This window comes from Elephas maximus, chromosome 2 (assembly GCF_024166365.1).
Source record: "Elephas maximus indicus isolate mEleMax1 chromosome 2, mEleMax1 primary haplotype, whole genome shotgun sequence".
Lineage (NCBI taxonomy): Eukaryota > Metazoa > Chordata > Mammalia > Proboscidea > Elephantidae > Elephas > Elephas maximus.
Genome location: NC_064820.1, coordinates 226,257,316 through 226,275,287, shown reverse-complemented (window position 1 = coordinate 226,275,287; position 17,972 = coordinate 226,257,316). Strand labels below are relative to the sequence as shown.

Below are 17,972 nucleotides of genomic sequence, written 5' to 3'. Positions count from 1 at the left end.
AAGATTGAAGTTGTCAAGGATTTCACCTTACTCGGTTCTACAATCAACAGCCATGCAAGCAGCAGTCAGGAAATCAAAAGACGCATTGCATTGGGCAAATCTTCTGCAAAGGACCTCTTCAAAGTGTTGAAGAGCAAAGAAGTTGCCTTGAAGACTAAGGTGTGCCTGACCCAAGCCATGGTATTTTCAATTGCATCATATGCATATGAAAGCTGGACAATGAATAAGGAAGACTGAAGAAGAATTGATGCCTTTGAATTGTGGTGTTGGTGAAGAATATTGAATATACCATGGACTGCCAAAAGAACAAACAGATCTGTCTTAGAAGAAGTACAACCAGAATGCTCCTTAGAAGCAAGGATGGCGAGACTGCGTCTTACATACCTTGGACATGTTGTCAGGAGGGATCAGTCCCTGGAGAAGGACATTATGCTTGGCAGAGTACAGGGTCAGCGGAAAAGAGGAGGACCCTCAACGAGGTGGATTGACACAGTGGCTGCGACAATGAGCTCAAGCATAACAAAGATTGTAAGGATGGCTCAGGGCCAGGCAGTGTTTCGTTCTGTTGTGCATAGGGTCGATATCAGTTGGACCTGACTCAACGGCACCTAACAACAACAACACCCACATGCATGCACACACATGCACACTCACACACATACAACACATGCACAAATCACAGATGCTATGGTAGGAGGAGCCTGGGCAGTGGCGTATGGAGCCAGCTCATACCAACCTGTGAGAAAGTCAACTGTGTGCCTCTCTTCCCAACTCCCTGCTCTGTAACCTCATGCCCGTAGCTTGTGATCAGCCATGGTGTGAGCACATCTCTACACCACTGAAGTCAACCAATGCTGCAGATCAGGGCTTCCCCGCTCTGCCCAGAGAGCTGGTTGTTAAACATTGACCGGAACACCGTTGGGTGAGGAACTAGGAGAGCCAGGTTCTAGTCAGTTCCTGTGTGCCTTGGGAAGTCCATTTGCCTCTCTAGATTCATGATCTCTGAATTAATTAAATGAAGACCAGATGAACTCTATGGGCTCTCTCTTCCAAAAATTCAATCATGTGGAATCAAAGCCCCAGGTATCAGTGCACACTGTGATTGTTGATTTTTCCTTCCCACTCTCATTCTCCCCAAGCCTATCTTCCATTTACAGTCTCGTGCCTTCTGGCTTTGCCAACCATCCATTCCTGGTTCATATCTCTGCACTATCACTTACTAGCTGTGTGACCTTGGATGAGTTACATAACCTCTCTGTATCCCAGCTCCCTCATTAGCAGAGTGGAGATAATGCTAATTGTTGTTGTTAGTTGCCCTTGAGTAGGTTCTTTCTCATAGCAACCCTGTAGGACAGAGTAGAACTGCCCTTTAGGGTTTCCAAAAAATTGCTGTTGGATTTGAACTGCTCATCTTTTGGTTAGCAGCCAAACTCTTAACCACTGTGTCATCAGCGCTCCACATAACACTAAACCTGACCTCAAAAGAAACACAGTAAGAGTTCAATACACATTAGCTATAATCATTGTTATTATTACCGTTACAATTCCTACTGGAATGATCCTCAAACATACCTACAAGTCTGGACTGGAAAATTCCACATGATGATAATGGTGGATCATTTTCAAAATCTTTGATACCATTCCTCCGTCTGGGGAGACTGCAAGGGAAGTTCAGGTCTGGTCTGTAGTATTTTCCTAAAGCATAAATAAGCATTGAATGTTCACTTTTATCAAGTTATTACATATTTGTCCTATAAAACTCCCAAGATCAAGACCCACATTACAAGTATGGTTATTATTTAAATTATTGTCACCCGAATTTTTTTTTTGGACACTGCTGTCTGATGTGGGTTCAATTTAAGGAGAAAATTCTGTTTGCTGTGCACACAGCATTTATTCAAATACAGAAAACTTAGGTTTAAGTCCCAGGAACCATGATATTCCCTTTGTCCTTCCATAAGTTGTCACGAAGATCTGCTCATACAATTATCCCAAAAAAGAACTGAGCTTCTGTCAGAGGCCAAATGTCTCCCATTACTGATTTAACTTAACTTGATAAGAATCTGAAGTTGACATCAATTAATTAGGTGAAATTTGACTCGCATAGCATTAAGAGTATCATCTTGCTTAGGGGGACAGAATGCATATGGCCGGAGATGCTCTTGTGTTATGCATTATTGAATCGATTGCTTGAAGAATGGACTGAAAATCAGGTGGATTCACCATCAGAGTTCACTTTGGCTTTGACCTTGAGCTCTAAGGTCTGGCAGGTGGGGCACAAATCCTACCACCACCAGTTATTAGTTGTGTGACTGGAGGTAAGCAACTCAATCTTCCTTATTAGTGAAAAAGGGAAACGAATAGAGCTGTTGTGATGAATCAGTGAGAGAATACCAAGATCTGAGCCTGACACAGAGTGTTATTGCTGTTCTTAGTTGTCAGTGAAACATTACCTGGTCCTGTGTCATCTTCATAATTGTAGCTAAGTTTGAGTTCATTGTTGTGGCTATTGTGCCAATCCATCTCATTGAGGGTTTTCTGTATCTCCATTGACTCCTCTACTTTACCAACTATGACGTTCTTTTCTAGCAATTGGTCTTTCATGATGACGTGTCCAAAGTAAGCAAGATGTCTCACCATCCTTGCTTCTAAGGAGCATTCTGGTTGTAGAGAAGGACCACAGAGTAAGTGGTCAATAAGTGGTAGGCATATGTGGTGTTGGTATATGCAGGTATATGTGGTAGGTGTACGTGGTGCTGGCGAAGGATATTGAATATACCACGGACTGGCAAAAGAATGAACAAATCTGTCTTGGAAGAAGTACAACCAGAATGCTCCTTAGAAGCAAGGATGGTGAGACTATGCCTCACATACTTTGGACATGTTATCAGGAGGGATCAGTTTCTGGAGAAGACATCATGCTTGATAAAGTAGAGTGTCAGTGAAAAAGAGGGAGACCCTCAAGGAGATGGATTGACATAGTGGCTGCAACAATGGGCTCAAGCACAACAATGATTGTGAGGATGGTGTAGGACGGGGCAATGTTTCTTTCTGTTACACATAGGGTTGCTATGAGTTGGAACCAACTCGAGGGTGCCTAACAACAACAACAACATATGCTAAACATCACGGTTGTTACAGAGAGTTCTATGACAGAACAAGCCATCCAGCACATCTCTGGTTTGCCTTTGCATTCTCCCAAGTCACCCCCCAAGAGGTTCTAGAAACCAAGTGGATTTCCTGAGACCTGCTGTACAATACATGGCAGCCCTACTTAATTTGAGAGACAGGCAGTGGGCTGCTTTGCATGTCTTTTTTTTCTGGTTCCATGCAAAATTTTTCTGAATGCTACTGCCCTGGAATTTCCATTGGCAGAGACTTTTGTTTGAATCGTAAGCTTTAAGGGAATTTACTAGATTTTTTTTTTTTAAAGTGCTAGCTGGGAAAAGAGGCTCTTTTTTTTGGTCTTAGAGAAAGTTCATCAATTTCATCATATTCTCAAATGTGTCTGTAATCCACTGACACTTAATCTGTGGTCATGATCGGAAGCAGAGAGCTGAGCTAAGAAGAATATGAGGATGTGGGTACAAGGTTAAGTTACGATGGGAGTAGATTCTGTACAGAATATGGGGCAGCTTCGCCAGCAACTATGGGAAGTGAGGGGCCATATGAGTGTGGGTGCTTGGGCCAGAGGTAGCAGAAATGAGGAGAAAAACTGGAATCAAAAGAGGCCAGCAGTGCCACCCGTCCCCTCCAAAAAAACTCTCTTGTGCCCACTGGGGGCAGTAACCCCAGGGAAGAATGCTGCCAAATACCCCATTATAATTTATTAAAAATCAATATGCAAATTGCAGACAAATTCAACCGTCATTATTCTCTTTATCAAAGACGTCTTTCAAAAGATCCACCATAGTTTTCCTTTAAGCTGGGAATTTTCAGTGCTTTTAAAATATTTTCCTTACAGGTGACTTGATCTTTTGTCTAGATGACCAAATATTTTTTTCTTTTTCTATAAATCCCAATAAATATCCTTGGTTTTGATTGTTTTGTATTTGTTTTCTTCGCCACCACCACACTCACCCTGATATGGTGTGTCATTTCAACCTATAGTTTCAATAATTGCTTTATTACAATAAAGTGTCTTCCAATTATATGTTTAAATGTAAATTCTCATATACACCATTATTATTTCTTTCTTGAGCCTTTGTGTCTCTATTTGATCTTGTTTTATAGACTTAACCATTTAATTAGCTCTTTGAGTCCTTGGAGTTAGGTATGCTCATGATATTACCTGCTTAGAGGTTTTTGAGTGTATGCTTGTCATCTGCAAAAGGTTTTCCCTGATCATTTCCCCTTTCTTGTCTCAGTCTGGTCCCCGTAGATAATTACTCATTTTGAATGAAGAGAATTCATTCTAGAACAGCTATATGCAGGAAGGCAGTGTAGGGGAGGGGCAGGGTAGCACTCTGGCCAGCAGGAAATACCCCAACTCATGGTGAAGCCCCGTGTGACATGTGTCTGTGTGAATTGCCTTGGTCTTTCATCCCTCTCTCTCCAATTTTCCTCCTTCCCGAAGCAAAGATTGCATAGCTGCATATTACACCATTCTTCCCTGCTTCCACCACCAGTCCCTGGTGTCATGTTACGTTTGGGGAAGCTTCTGTGGTTGGTCTAGTCACTCTAATCTTGTTAATCAATGGAAAGGCTGCTCTTGTTCCTCTGGGTGTGTGCTGCCTGACTGGAAGAAGTTTGTCATCCACCTGAGATCTGCCACTGAAGACACCCTGTCTTGGTGTCCTCCGTCATGCTGGGAATTTTCTGAGTCCATGATTGTATTTATTTATGCATATATCATGGTTTAGTATTTCTAACTTTATTAAAGTTTCCTGGTTCTCATTGATCTTGTTGTTTTGTGACACTAAAATAGAAGGGAAAGGGGTATAAACATCTTACTCATAATTTTACAACTAGAAAGGCCTGTGATGAACTTGTAAAAATAAGTTTACATCAATTTTTAGGACTGCCTTTTAAGGCGATGTTTATTATATACTAAGTTCTCCTCAATCATAAATTCTCAGGAAAATTCTTTTTTTTTTTCTAGCTTCTAAATTTTGAGGAAGCTTCTTTCTGAATAGGTTTTCTCAGCAGCACTATAATTTCAGTCTCTATATCACCAAAGTCTATAGTTGACCATCAGGAAGTAGAATACCTTTTGGTTTGGTGAAGTAATGGGTTCCTGTTTACATTTCAGGGCCCCCCTACTCCTCTGAGCACCATTGAAAATAAACGGGGAGCCACCTAGAGCATCTCTGGATGGACGATCACTCTTTAGACTAGCACACACACACAAAAAGTCCAACAGGAGCTAAAAAAGACTTCTGTTGGGTCATCTACTCCTGCAGGGCCTGAGTCGTACAAGGCCATATGCTTGTTTGTACCATACTCAAAGTTTTTTTTTTTTTAACAGCACACAGCCTGAAATTCATCAAATAATGCTACTTGCCCACTGCTCAGTAATTTTCTGGCAGGCAAAGATGTCAGAGATGAAGCCAATGAAGGAAGCCCCCTGCAAGCCTGGCACTAGTGTGGCATGGAGATGGCCTTCTCATGCGGCACTGGTCACTGTCCCAGGGCTGAGCCCCTGGGTCTTGTGTGCAGAAAGTGACAGGGCTGATATGCAGCTTTGGGCTTGGTGCCCTTGTGGTGGCACCCTCAGGGCCTGAGCAACAAGAAAAAACAGTAGCTTTTTGGATTTGGCCACTATAGGGAGATAGGGTAAGTATCCCCCCATGTTTGCTGGTTATTTTCTTCTTGGGGCACCCGAGAGATATACACATCTTTTCCCCCAACAAACATATTCCCCAAGAAAGAACCTGAGCATTAAAGCCCCTCTTGTCTTCTATCTTAGGCTGAGTCAGGGACTGTCTCCTGATGTGGTCTTGGACTTGTGGATGCTGGGCTGACCTCTGGGACTGTTTGGGATCTGTTGGGTTCCTGGTGAGATCCCAGAGTCCAGCAACTGTGAATGGATTTTATCACTATGTTCAATACCTTAATCTGTGTAATTAGACAAGGCTTAGAAATTATGGTACTATGGGCTATCCATTAAGGGATGTGCTCTAATAGAAACATTAGACATCAGTACAGAGATTGGCTTGTGAAATTGTATTTATAACAAGTACTATCCTTAGTCCTTGGCATCCACAGGTGCAAAGTTGTGGTGAGCAAGAGACACATTCAAGAATATGACCATCTATTGAGCAGCATAGCCAAAAATTGTAGGGAAATGACTGAGGCAGTTAAGATCAGCTTAGAGAGATGCAGAGATGATACTGAGAGGGGTATGTGCCTTCAGCTATAGGGTTCAGAGTCCACAGGCCAGGGTGCCTTGCTCTAAAGTCAGTGCTGCATCCCCTAACCAAATACTGTATGTGTACTGCTAGGGTAAAGAGGACTATTCATGCGTTCATATTAGTTGACTTGCTTGTTGTTTATAGCTATTCCCCCATCTTCCAAAAATTATTGGAGGTGAGATACATACAACATACACTCAAATGCACTTGTATAAAACCTATGGAGAAAGATGGAGCATGTATTACCAGTTGATGTCAAGCTGACTCTGACTCATGGTGACACCATGTGTATCAGAGGAGAATTGTGCTTCATAGGGTTTTCCATGGCAGATTTTTTGGAAGTAGATGGCCAGGTCTTTATTCCAAGGCTCTTTGGGGTAGACTCAAATTCCCAACCTCTGACGTGCTTGGCTGCTAACCATTTGCTCCATTCTGGGACTCCAGAGCATATATACATTCCATATGTATAACCTATACATAGTCATTCTAAAGAATGGTACCACAGGGCATCTGGCACCATGCTAGGAAATAGCAAAGGTGATCTCCTTTGCTAGATCGATCTTGTCTTTGTTTAGAGTCTGCCTGGACTGTACCTACCATCTGCAGTGGAACACTGTTGTAGCCATGACTTCCCGAAGATTTGATCCACTCTCTCCCCGTGGCGTACCACCAAAACACTTCTTCTCATGACTGTAGCCTGGGAGAATGGAAAGAAAGGCACGTGCAATTTAATATCATAATGATTAGGCTTGAACTTCTTCTGGCAGTACCCCTGCATGAACTCCAAAGAATCATGCTCTCCACCCAGCATAGTGTTTGTGATCATTAAGGTTATGTGTCGACTTGGCTGGGCCGTGATTCTCAATGGTCTGGTAGTTATGATGTAGTTTGGCAGTTATATAATGACGTGATTGCTTCCATGATGAGATTTAATATAATGTGATTACCTCCACGATGGCATCTGCTGTGAGCAGCCTATCAGTTGAAGAGGAGTTTCCTCGGATGTGTGGCCTGCATCTAATATAAGTGGACTTTCTGGCAAGGCTCATGGGCTTTTGCTTGCACTGGATCCTGCACGTGGCTCCTGTTCATCAGACCTCTGGTTCTTGGGACTTGAGCTAGCATCTTACTTGCCATCTTGCCGGCCATTCTTGGGATTCATTGGTCTTCTCAGTCTGTGAGCCAGAACCCTGCTGTCTGACCTGCTGATCTTGGGTTTGCCAGCCCCCGCGGCTATGTGAATCAGGAGAGGCCTCCAGCTTGACCCATGGCTTTGGGACAGTCCAGCCTCTACAACCACATGAGCCATTACCTTGATAGAAATTTCTCTCTATATATATTTATATGCTTCACTGGCTTGGCTTCTCTAGAGAACCCAGGCTAAGACAGTGTTCTTAGGCATTATTAGAATTGCTCATTAATTGTCTCTACTTTAGAATGTATGTTCTGTGAGCACAAGGCCCATGATGTTCCTGATCCAGTGCTGGCACATGGTGAGCACTCAAAAAATAATGCAGAGCTCTGATTAGGTTGTGCCCTTATGTAATTAAAGTCCTTAGGGTACACCAATGTTCATTGCAGCACTGTTTCCAGTAGCCAAAAGGTGGAAGCAACTTAAATGTCCATCAGCAGGTGAATGGGTAAACAAGATGTGGTATACACATACAATCGAATATTACTGAGACATAAAGAAAAATGATGTCCTAATAGATGTTACGCCATGGAAGAACCTTGAAAACATTTGTTGAGTGAAATAAGTCAGTCACAAAAGGACAAATATTGTATGATCCCACTTATATGAAATAGGCAAATGCATAGAGAGCAAAGTTTATTAATGGCTACCTGGAGTGGGAGGGGAAACCCTGGTGGCAAAGTGGTTAAGAGTTTGGCTGCTAACCAAAAGGTCAGCAATTCGAATCTACAAGGTGCTCCTTGGAAACACTATGTGGTAGTTCTACTCTGTCCTATAGGGTTGCTATGAGACAGAATTGATTAGGTGACAATGGGTTTGGTTTTGGGGGGTTTTGGGAGTGAGAGGGAAGGGGAAACCTTAGCTCAGGGCGTGCTGAGGCTCTGTTAATAGTGGTGGAATAATTTGGAAGGAGACAGTGGTGATGTTTGCACGACATGATGAATGTAATCGATGTCACTGAATTATACATGTAAAAACACTGACTTGGCAAATGTTCTGTTGTATATATTTTTCATACAGTAAAACAAACAAACAGAAAGTTCTTTACACAGACAATTGCGTTTCCACTAATCAATTCCCTTATCAACAATGAAAAGGTAAACCAGTACGGTTTTGGGAATCCGAATATACATTTTGATAGGTGCATAAAATGTGGTATTTGTGAGCCCATTAGAAAATTAGACATTTCCCTGTGTGGGGTTTCTCAGGTGCGTTGAGTCAAGGCTAAGCAAATATTATTACACTTGTCTCTCGCTGGAGGTTGGCTGATATTTAGCTCCAGATGCAAACCCCCACCTTCTAGGGCAGAGCTCTGAGGAGAGGGTTTGTCTTACAGTTTTGAAGTATAATTGAGCAGGGATCAGCCATGCTGACACCGAGATGCTTGGCTTTGTTTCTGAAAATGAATACTAAAAGATCCCACCCCATTCCCTTGTCAAGGGCTGATCTACAAGTAGGTTGCAGGATGCATGCGCACCCAAACCCCAGTTTGCCTAATGGGTGGCCATTATTATCAATACATTGGGCCGAGGGTTTGGATTTGGGACATTTTCTTCCCTGGAAGAGGCCAGGGGATTTGAACTTTGAAATGCAGAGCTTTGCCACAAAAGTATTATTATGACAAGGTGAAAGTTCCAGGGGAGTGGAAGGCACTAACCTCTGGGGCCTTACAGAACAACGTAGGGCTGAACTGACTCTGTAGAGGCTGTATGAGGTCCCTGTAGCTGCTGTAAAAAATGCCCACAAACTGGGTGGCTCAAAACAACAGACATTTCTTCTCTCACAGTTCTGGGGGCCAGAAGTCCAAAATCAAGGTGTCAACAGGGTCACGTTCCCTCCAAAAGGTCTAGGGAAGAATCTGATCCTTGCCTCTTCCAGATTCTGGTGGCTCCACACATTTCTTGGATTGTGGCCCCATCACTCCGGTTTCTGCCTCCATCTTCATATTGCCTCCACCTCTTCTGTATGTGTCAAATCTCCCTTGCCTCTGTCTTATAAGGACAGTTGTGATGGCATATACAACCCACCTAGATAATCTAGGACAATCTCCCCATCCCAAGGTCCTTAACTTAATCACATCTGCAAAGACCCTATTTCCTCATAAGTTCACATTCACAGGTTCTAAGGATTATCTGATATCTTCGGGGGATAGCATTCTGGTGACCACAGGTGCATCATTCCACCTGTTGCCACAGTTCCCTTTTCTTATCATATAGAAGAGGTGGAGTCAGAGCAGTTAAGGAGGGTTCAGTTCACAGGGAGGCATATGTTAGATTTCCATCCATTTAAAGCACCAACAAGTGTAGACCCAGGCCAAGTTTTGAGCAAGGCTTTTCGTTCCAGACCCCCCTTCAATCTAGAAAGGGGCACAACGTCAGTGGAGAGCCCTAGCCTGTGCCTGCTTGCTCCCTCCCCACTGGGGCGGTAAGTCTAATTTCTGTTGGGTTTTCCTGAGCCTGGGCAGCTGGCGGAGAGGGGCCATTTCTCACCTGCTATGGCTGGCAAGGGCTCAGACTCCCCCATCAGTAGCTCCGAGATCCTAGCCATTCCTGTCTCTGACTAGAGCCCTGATCTAAGAGGACTCAGTGTTGCCTCCCCAGGCTCTTGCACTCAGCTCACGTTTGGGCTGAACTCACCTCACCTGGAGGCCACCTGTGGGAAGCCTATGGGCTCCTGAGATGGAGGCTGAGTTTTGGGGTTAGGAAGATCCCATAAGGAATCCTGATTTTGCCCTTCATTTGGTCCTTCTCTCATTCATTGGATGAAATTTACCAGATAGGCTTGAGCTAGGCTTTGGGGATACAGGGCTGAGCCAGGGTCACCACGGTCCAGCCATCAAAATGGGAGCAATCTCTCAGCACCGTGACCTGCCCTGCTGCAGGCTCTGCTCCCCGTCCATCCATGTTATCCCAAAACAACTGATGTGGGAGGTCCCCACCCAGCTTCCTAGCATCTGGACGCCTCAGTTATTGAGTCTGTAAAACAAGGAGGGATGGGAGTAACACCCTTGTGCTGTTGGGGGTGGGCCACGAGAAGAGAGTGTGTGTAAGGTGTGTGGCACAGAGCGGGGCTCAGAGTGAACGTTTCAGAACAATACCAAGCAGAGGGGCATTCCTATTCACATGGTAACTGGCCAAGGGCCAGCCCTAGGCTCTGACCCACAGGGATTCCCTTTATTAGGAAGGGGTCAAAGCTTGGAGCAGAGGCCCAGCCCCACTGTCCTGGCAGTGGGTAGGAGATAGCTTGCTTTCACAGAGGGACCTCTGTCCCTGGAGGCCATCACTTGGGGTTTGTCTGAAGCTGGTGGCAGGGCTGGAGGTGCCTCCACTTTGTCTAAACTCTGATTCTGAGGCTGCTGACCCCCCAACCTTACAAAGAAGAAGCTCTTCATCTCACCCAACCCTGACCCAAGGAAAACCAAGGCCCCAGGGCAGAGAATCAGGGTCAGAGTTCAGTTTCTAGGCAGTCCTATGTCTACCCTACCCATGTCCACCTTCCTCACCATGACCTGGGTGTTCCTGTGTCTGCATGTCCTTACAGACAGCCTGACAGCAATGACACAGCTTCTAGACCACCCTTAGGTGCATGTTGATGCATTCGTGGAAACCAGCACCAATGCCCATGGAAGAGGTGGTTCCCCCACCTGGGCAGATGGACCACAGTGTGCCTGGCCATCGCCTCACCACTGAGGGAAGCATCTCCTTGCTCATTTACATCTGCTTCCTAGGGCAGCAGAGTATGTTTCTATAGAACCAAAGCTGCGCCTAACAGCCATGTCTGCCATGCAGTTCAGATAAAAATGTGGTCATGCTTAGCATACTTAAAAAAAATAAAGGAAAAGGAAAGAAATTCTACTACCTGCAAAGCCTGCACGCTACTAACACTCCTGCATGTTTGTGGAGGATGGAGCTCTCCATTCCGTCCACTGCTGGCTTCGCCGTCCTTTCTGGAGTTCGGGTTCATGGCTACGCTGAAGGTGTAAGTCCTAGGGGAACAAACAGATGCTGTAAACAGATAAGCAATGACATTGGGAACAATGGAATATTATTCAGCCGCAAAGAGAAATGAAGTCCTGATACATGCTGTAACATGGACTAACCTTGAAAACATTATACTGAGTGAAATAAGTCAGTCATGAAAGGACAAATATTGTATGATTCCACTTATATGAAATATCTAGAATAGACCAAAGTTTATTAGTGGTTACCAGAGGCAGAGGTGGCACAAGACGTTAAGCACTCGGCTACTAACTGAAAAGCTGGCGGTTCAGATCCACCCAGTGGCTCTTAAGGATGAAGACTTGGTGATCTACTGCCATGATGATTACAGTCAAGAAAATCCTAAGGGGGCAGTTCTGCTCTGTCACATGTGATGACCATGAGTCAAAATAGACTCTACGGCACCTAACAACAACAACAGGGGCAGGAGGGAGGTGAGTCTTTACTTAGAGGGCATTGAGTTTCTGCTAATGGTGTGGAATAATTTTGAAAAGGAGAGTGATAATGGATGCATAATATGATAAGTGTCAGCCGTTCTTGGTCATATACTGTCTCCTGAAATGGTTGAACATGGACCAATTCTTTTTGCTACAGTAACTCTGTGTATTCCTTCCATCTTTGTTTGATGCTTACTGTGTCACTCAATATTTTGCCCATAGAATCCTTCTGTATTGCAACTCAAGGCTTGAATAGTCACTTCAAGTTCTTTCAGCTTGAGAAATGTGAGCATGTTCTTCCCTTTTGACTTTCCAACTGTGTATCTTTGCACATTTCATCATAACACTTTATCTTGTCTTCTTGAGCAATCCTTTGAAACCTGTTCATCATTTTTTCTGTTTTCTTTAGCTACTCTGTACTTAAGAGCAAGTTTCCAAGTATCTTCTGACATTCATTTTGGTCTTTTCCTCTTTTTCTGTCTCTTTAATGATCTTTCACTTTCTTCATGTATGATGTCCTCTCACAACTCTTTTGATTTTTGGTCATTAGTGCTCAGCGTGTCAAATCTATTCTTGAGATGGTCTCTAAGTTCGGGTGGGATGTATTCAAGGCTGTATTTTGGCTCTTCTGAACTTCCTTTGATTTTCTTCACCTTCAACTTGAACTTGCACGTGAGTGATTAATGGTCTGTTTCATATTTGCCTCCTGGATTTGTCTTGGCTGGTGATGTTGAGCTTCTTCACTGTCTCTTTTCACAGATATAGTTGATTCCTGTGTAATCCATCTGGTGAGGTCCACATGCATAGCCACCACTTATGTTATTGAACAAAAGGATTTCTGATTAATAAATCTTTGGTCTTGTATAATTCTATCATGTGATCTCTGGCATCATTTCTACCATGAAGCCCACATTTTCCAACTACTGATTCTTCCTCTTTGTTTCCAACCTTTGCATCCCAATCACCAGTAATTATCAATGCATCTTGATTGCACATTTGATTAATTTCAGCCTATAGTAGGTTATAAAAATCTTGAATTTCTCCATCTTTGGCATTTATGGTTGTTGTGTTAATTTGAATAATACTGTGTTAACTGGTTTTCCTTGTACGTGTATGTATAGCTACCTGTCACTGACAGTGTTGTACTTCAGGATAGATCTTGAAATGTTCTTTTTAATGATGAATGTCAACTTCTAATGCTGTTATTTGAAAATATTTTAACAGCTGCATAATATTTAACATACGCATATATCATAATTTGAATAACCATTTCCCTAAATTGTCAGAAATGTAGGTCGCTTCCATTTTCAAAACTACTTTCTAAAACCTGACAAAGAATATCTTTGTATACAAACCACGATTTCTTCCAGAAGATGGAGTCACAGAAGGAGACTATTTCTAAGCTTCTTCATGCCAATTGCTAAATTGCTTTCTAGAAATTTTCACTCCCATCAGCTTTGGAGGAATGCACCTAACTCACTATATGTTTCCTAGTGTTAATACTGTTTTCAAATAAAAAAGACAAAAAACAAGCAAACAATTCTTATTTGAGAGGTGAAAATGGTGCCTAATTTTATTTTGCATTTATTGCTGATGAACAGCAACTTTTATTTTCCATTTATTTCTTAGTCAATGCATTTCTCTTCTGTTCTTGTCCTTTGGCCATTTTTTCTGCATCAGTGCTTCTCTTAGCAATTTTTGAGTAAACTCTATATACGAAGACAACAGTAAGTGTCTTCTTGGTCAGTTAAATGAAAAAGTCAGATACAAGTCAACTGAGGGAGAAGTACTTGAGGGCTAGATGGTGTTCAGGGACATGTGAGCAACAGCTGGTGCAATTTATGGACGAAGAGAGTGCAGTGGTTAATCTGCTCAATTCTATGACTGTTAAGGGAATGTCAACTTTATTAATATTTTATTTGGTGAAAAGCACGTTTCTCACCTTGCTATATGGATTGTAATATTCTTTATGATATTTTAAAACATGTTGTTGTTAGTTACTGTCAAGTTGACTTTGGCTCATAGAAACTCTATGGGGCATTTCTACTCTGTCCTATAGGGTCGCTATGAGTCGGAATTGACTCAGCGGCACTGGGTTTTAACCTTATATATGACAGAATGAAACATGAACATATATAAGTCAAATTCTGTGCTTTTAATAATCATTAAAGACAAATCTGGTCTCATTGTAATATCCCTTCCATTGCTTTCACCCATCCAGAAATCAGAAACAGGTCCATTTAAACTGCCGTCTATTTTTCATTGATTTTCTTTTTCTATTTAGTTCTTTAATCTATCAGGAGTTTATTTCAAAATATGATGTGAAGTATTTATTTTATATCTCTTTCCCTATTTCTGATGTGTCCTTCATCATGTAAGAATTTCCCAATAAAGCAGGCCTGCTCCTCTGTTCCACAACTCATCTGTGAGTTTGCCTGACTGTAGTGGCTTGTGTGTTGCTGTGATGCTAGAAGATATGCCAGCGGTATTTCAAATACCAGCAGGGTCATCCATGGTGGTCAGGTTTCAGTGGCGCTTCCAAACTAAGATAGACCAGGAAGAAGGACCTGGCAGTCTACTTCTGAAAAAAAAATATTGGCCAGTGAAAATCTTATGAATAGCAGCAGAACATTGTTTGATATAGTGCTGGAAGATGAGCCCCTCAGGTTAGAACACACTCAAAATACGACTGGGAAGAACTGCCTCTTCAGAGTAGAGCTGACCTTAATGACATGGATAAACCTTTCATTTGATGATGTGGCACGAATCAAAATGAGAAGAAACAGCTGCAAACATCCGTTAATAATCGGAACATGAAATGCACAAAGTATGAATCTAGGAAAATTGGAAGTAATAAAAAATGAAATGAAATGCATAAACATTGATATCCCAGGCATAAGTGAGCAGAAATGGACTGGTAGTGGCCATTTTGAATTGGATAATTGTATGGTCTACTACACTGGAAATGACAAATTGAAGAGGAATGGTGTCACATTCATTGTCAAAAAGAACATTTCAAGATCTATCCTGAAGTACAAGGCTGTCAGTGATAGGTTAATATCCACATGCCTACAAGGAAGACCAGTTAATATGACTATTATTCAAATTTACCCAACAACCACAAAAGCCAAAGATGAAGAAATTAAAAAATTTTTACCAACTTCTGCAGCCTGAAATTGATCAAACATGCAATCGAGATGCATTGATAATTACTAGTGATTGGAATGCAAAAGTTGGAAACAAAAAAGGACTGGTAGTTGGAAAATACGGCCTTGGTGATAGAAACAATGCTGGAAATTGCATGACAGAATTTTGCAAGACCAACAACTTCTTCATTGCAAAAACCATTTCTCAACAACAAAAAAAGTGACTATAGGGAGGGGCCAAGATGGCTGACTAAGTAGAAGCTACCTCAGATCCCTCTTGCAACAAAGACTTGGAAAAACAAGTGAATCAATCACATACATGACAATCTATGAACCCTGACCATCAAACACAGATCTAAAGACTTGACCTGAGTGACAGAGACTGAGAACAAACAACCACGGGGAAGCAGCGACTGTTTTCAGAGCCTGGAGCCAGCGTTCCAGTCAGAAAACCTTGGCACCAGGCTTTGGACTAGGCGCAGGGAAGCTGAACATGGCATCCTGTGACGGGGCAAACACGGGACGCAGCCCTACCCCCCAGAATTGACCTCGGGGGAAGCCCATCCAGTGCACGCAGGCAGCGCAGCGACGTGGCTGACAGGAGGAGAAGTCACTGGGAGGCAGCGACTGGTTTTGGAGCCAGGAGTGTGGCGTCCCAGCTGGGGAACCTTGGCGCTGGGCTTTGGATTGGGAGCGGAGGAACTGACCACGGCTTCTGAGACAGCACAAGCGCAGGACGTGGGCCTGACCCTCGGAGGCAATCTCTACCCAGCCAACACACACAGGCTACATACCCCTCGGGAATCTCAGAAAAAACAGTCATCCAAGCAAGATAAGTAACTTTGTCTATATTCCGGGGTGCTACTTTCTCCTATTTATCTGAACCCTCCCCTCCCCTTCCCAGGCGGCTTCATTAACATTGGAATTTCCTGAGCCAGAGAGTGAACTACGCCATGGTTTTTCTTTTTTTTGGTCTTTTCCTAACCCATTCTCCTGGCCTGAGAGAAGCAGCTACAAAAAACCCAGGGACCAAAAATCCTTCCCTAATTGAACTAAAAACACAGAACCAGCTCCAGCCAAGCACATGTGATCCACAGTCTTGGGCTTTCATCCCTACAGGGAAGAGGTGGCGATTATAATGCAAAGGCATTTCTGATAGGGATCTGACCGTAATTGTTTTAGCAGATTACTGAAAAGACAAGTTTCCCAGGTCTGATATCTCTGCGTATTCAACAGAGACCTCACTGACCCACAACAGGGAACTGGGGGCTGAAGCTCCCCCTAGACCACCTAGCCTCCAGCCTTAGGGGTGTAAGGAGGGTGACACCTACCAATCTGTAGAGGTACTTGCATTGGGGGCCTAACGTACAGCTGCAGAGCCCACCCACCAAAGTGCTTTAGGAATAGAGACACACCTACCTCACTGGCACTTGGGGGAAGCCTGTCAGCATCATGCCCCCCCCCCCGGAGTGTGAACCCCTGCTGCTACTAGAATCTGGTGCACACAACTATCACCACTACTTCTCTAGGTGGATAGGTGACAGTCTGCACTACACACCTGGTGACCCAAAATCAGATTCTACTCAAGAATAGTGAATGGACTCTTAGGCTTATATATCTGGTAATAGCCCAAACCAGCTGGTAATAGGACTTAAGTGATTCAAGGGCTACAACAATCAAGACAGCGCAATCTAGTAGCCCATCTACGTATATTGAAAGAAAACAAAACAAGATAAGACTCAGTGAGCAAATATAGAATAAATCCCTACAACATCTTAGAGATGGCTCAGAGACAGCAGTCAATATCAAAGCACATAAAGAAGCAAACCATGATTGCTTCTACAACTCCCCAAATTAAAGAATCAAAATCTTTCCCAAATGAAGATACGATCCTGGAATTGCCAGATACAGAATATAAAAAACTAATTTACAGAATGCTTCAAGACATCAGGGATGACCTCAGAAATGAAATAATGCAATCTACAGAAAAAGCCAAGGAACACACTGATAAAGCAGTTGAAGAACTCAAAAAGATTATTCAAGAACATAGTGGAAAAATTAATAAGTTGCATGAATCCATAGAGAGACAGCATTCAGAAATCCAAAACATTAACAATAAAATTACAGAATTAGACAACGCAATAGGAAGTCAGAGGAGCAGACTTGAGCAGCTGGAATGCAGAGTGGGAAATCTGGAGGACCAGGGAATTGACACCAATATAGCTGAAAAAAATCAGATAAAAGAATTTAAAAAAATGAAGAAACCCTAAGAATCATGTGGGACTCTATCAAGAAGAATAACTTGCATGTGATTGGAGTCCCAGAACAGGGAGGGATATCAGAAAACACAGAGAGAATAGTTGAAGATCTGTTGGCAGAAAACTTCCCTGACATCATGAAAGACGAAAGGATATCTATCCAAGATGCTCATCGAACCCCATTTAAGATTGATCCAAAAAGAAAGTCACCAAGACATATTATCATCAAACTTGCCAAAACCAAAGATAAAGAGAAAAATTTAAAAGCAGCCAGGGATAAAAGAAAGGTCTCCTACAAAGGAGAATCAATAAGAATAAGTTCAGACTACTCAGCAGAAACCATGCAGGCAAGAAGGCAATGGGATGACATATATAGAGCACTGAAGGAGAAAAACTGCCAGCCAAGGATCATATATCCAGCAAAACTCTCTCTAAAATATAAAGGCGAAATTAAAGTATTTACAGATAAACACAAGCTTAGAGAATTTGCAAAAACCAAATCAAAGCTACAAGAAATATTAAAGGAAATTGTTTGGTCAGAAAACCAATAATATCAGATACCAGTACAACACAAGGTCACAGAACAGA

General features: G+C 42.8%; 2 protein-coding genes across 7 annotated transcripts in view; one reads left to right on the top strand and one right to left on the bottom strand.

Moving 5' to 3' along the window:
* UBASH3A (ubiquitin associated and SH3 domain containing A) overlaps nucleotides 1-17,972 on the bottom strand; it is an 81,224-nt gene that overhangs the window by 19,813 nt on the left and 43,439 nt on the right. For all 3 annotated transcript variants that reach the window (XM_049874930.1, XM_049874931.1, XM_049874932.1), the window contains exons 7-9: nucleotides 11,404-11,530; nucleotides 6,951-7,050; nucleotides 1,573-1,695 (exon numbers count right to left, since the gene is read on the bottom strand). In XM_049874930.1, the coding sequence (XP_049730887.1) occupies nucleotides 1,573-1,695; nucleotides 6,951-7,050; nucleotides 11,404-11,530 (350 nt within the window). The remainder of the gene's footprint in view (nucleotides 1-1,572; nucleotides 1,696-6,950; nucleotides 7,051-11,403; nucleotides 11,531-17,972) is intronic.
* TMPRSS3 (transmembrane serine protease 3) overlaps nucleotides 9,466-17,972 on the top strand; it is a 94,583-nt gene continuing 86,076 nt past the window's right edge. For all 4 annotated transcript variants that reach the window (XM_049874935.1, XM_049874936.1, XM_049874934.1 and 1 more), the window contains exon 1: nucleotides 9,466-9,969. The gene's annotated coding sequence lies outside the window, so the exon portion shown is untranslated. The remainder of the gene's footprint in view (nucleotides 9,970-17,972) is intronic.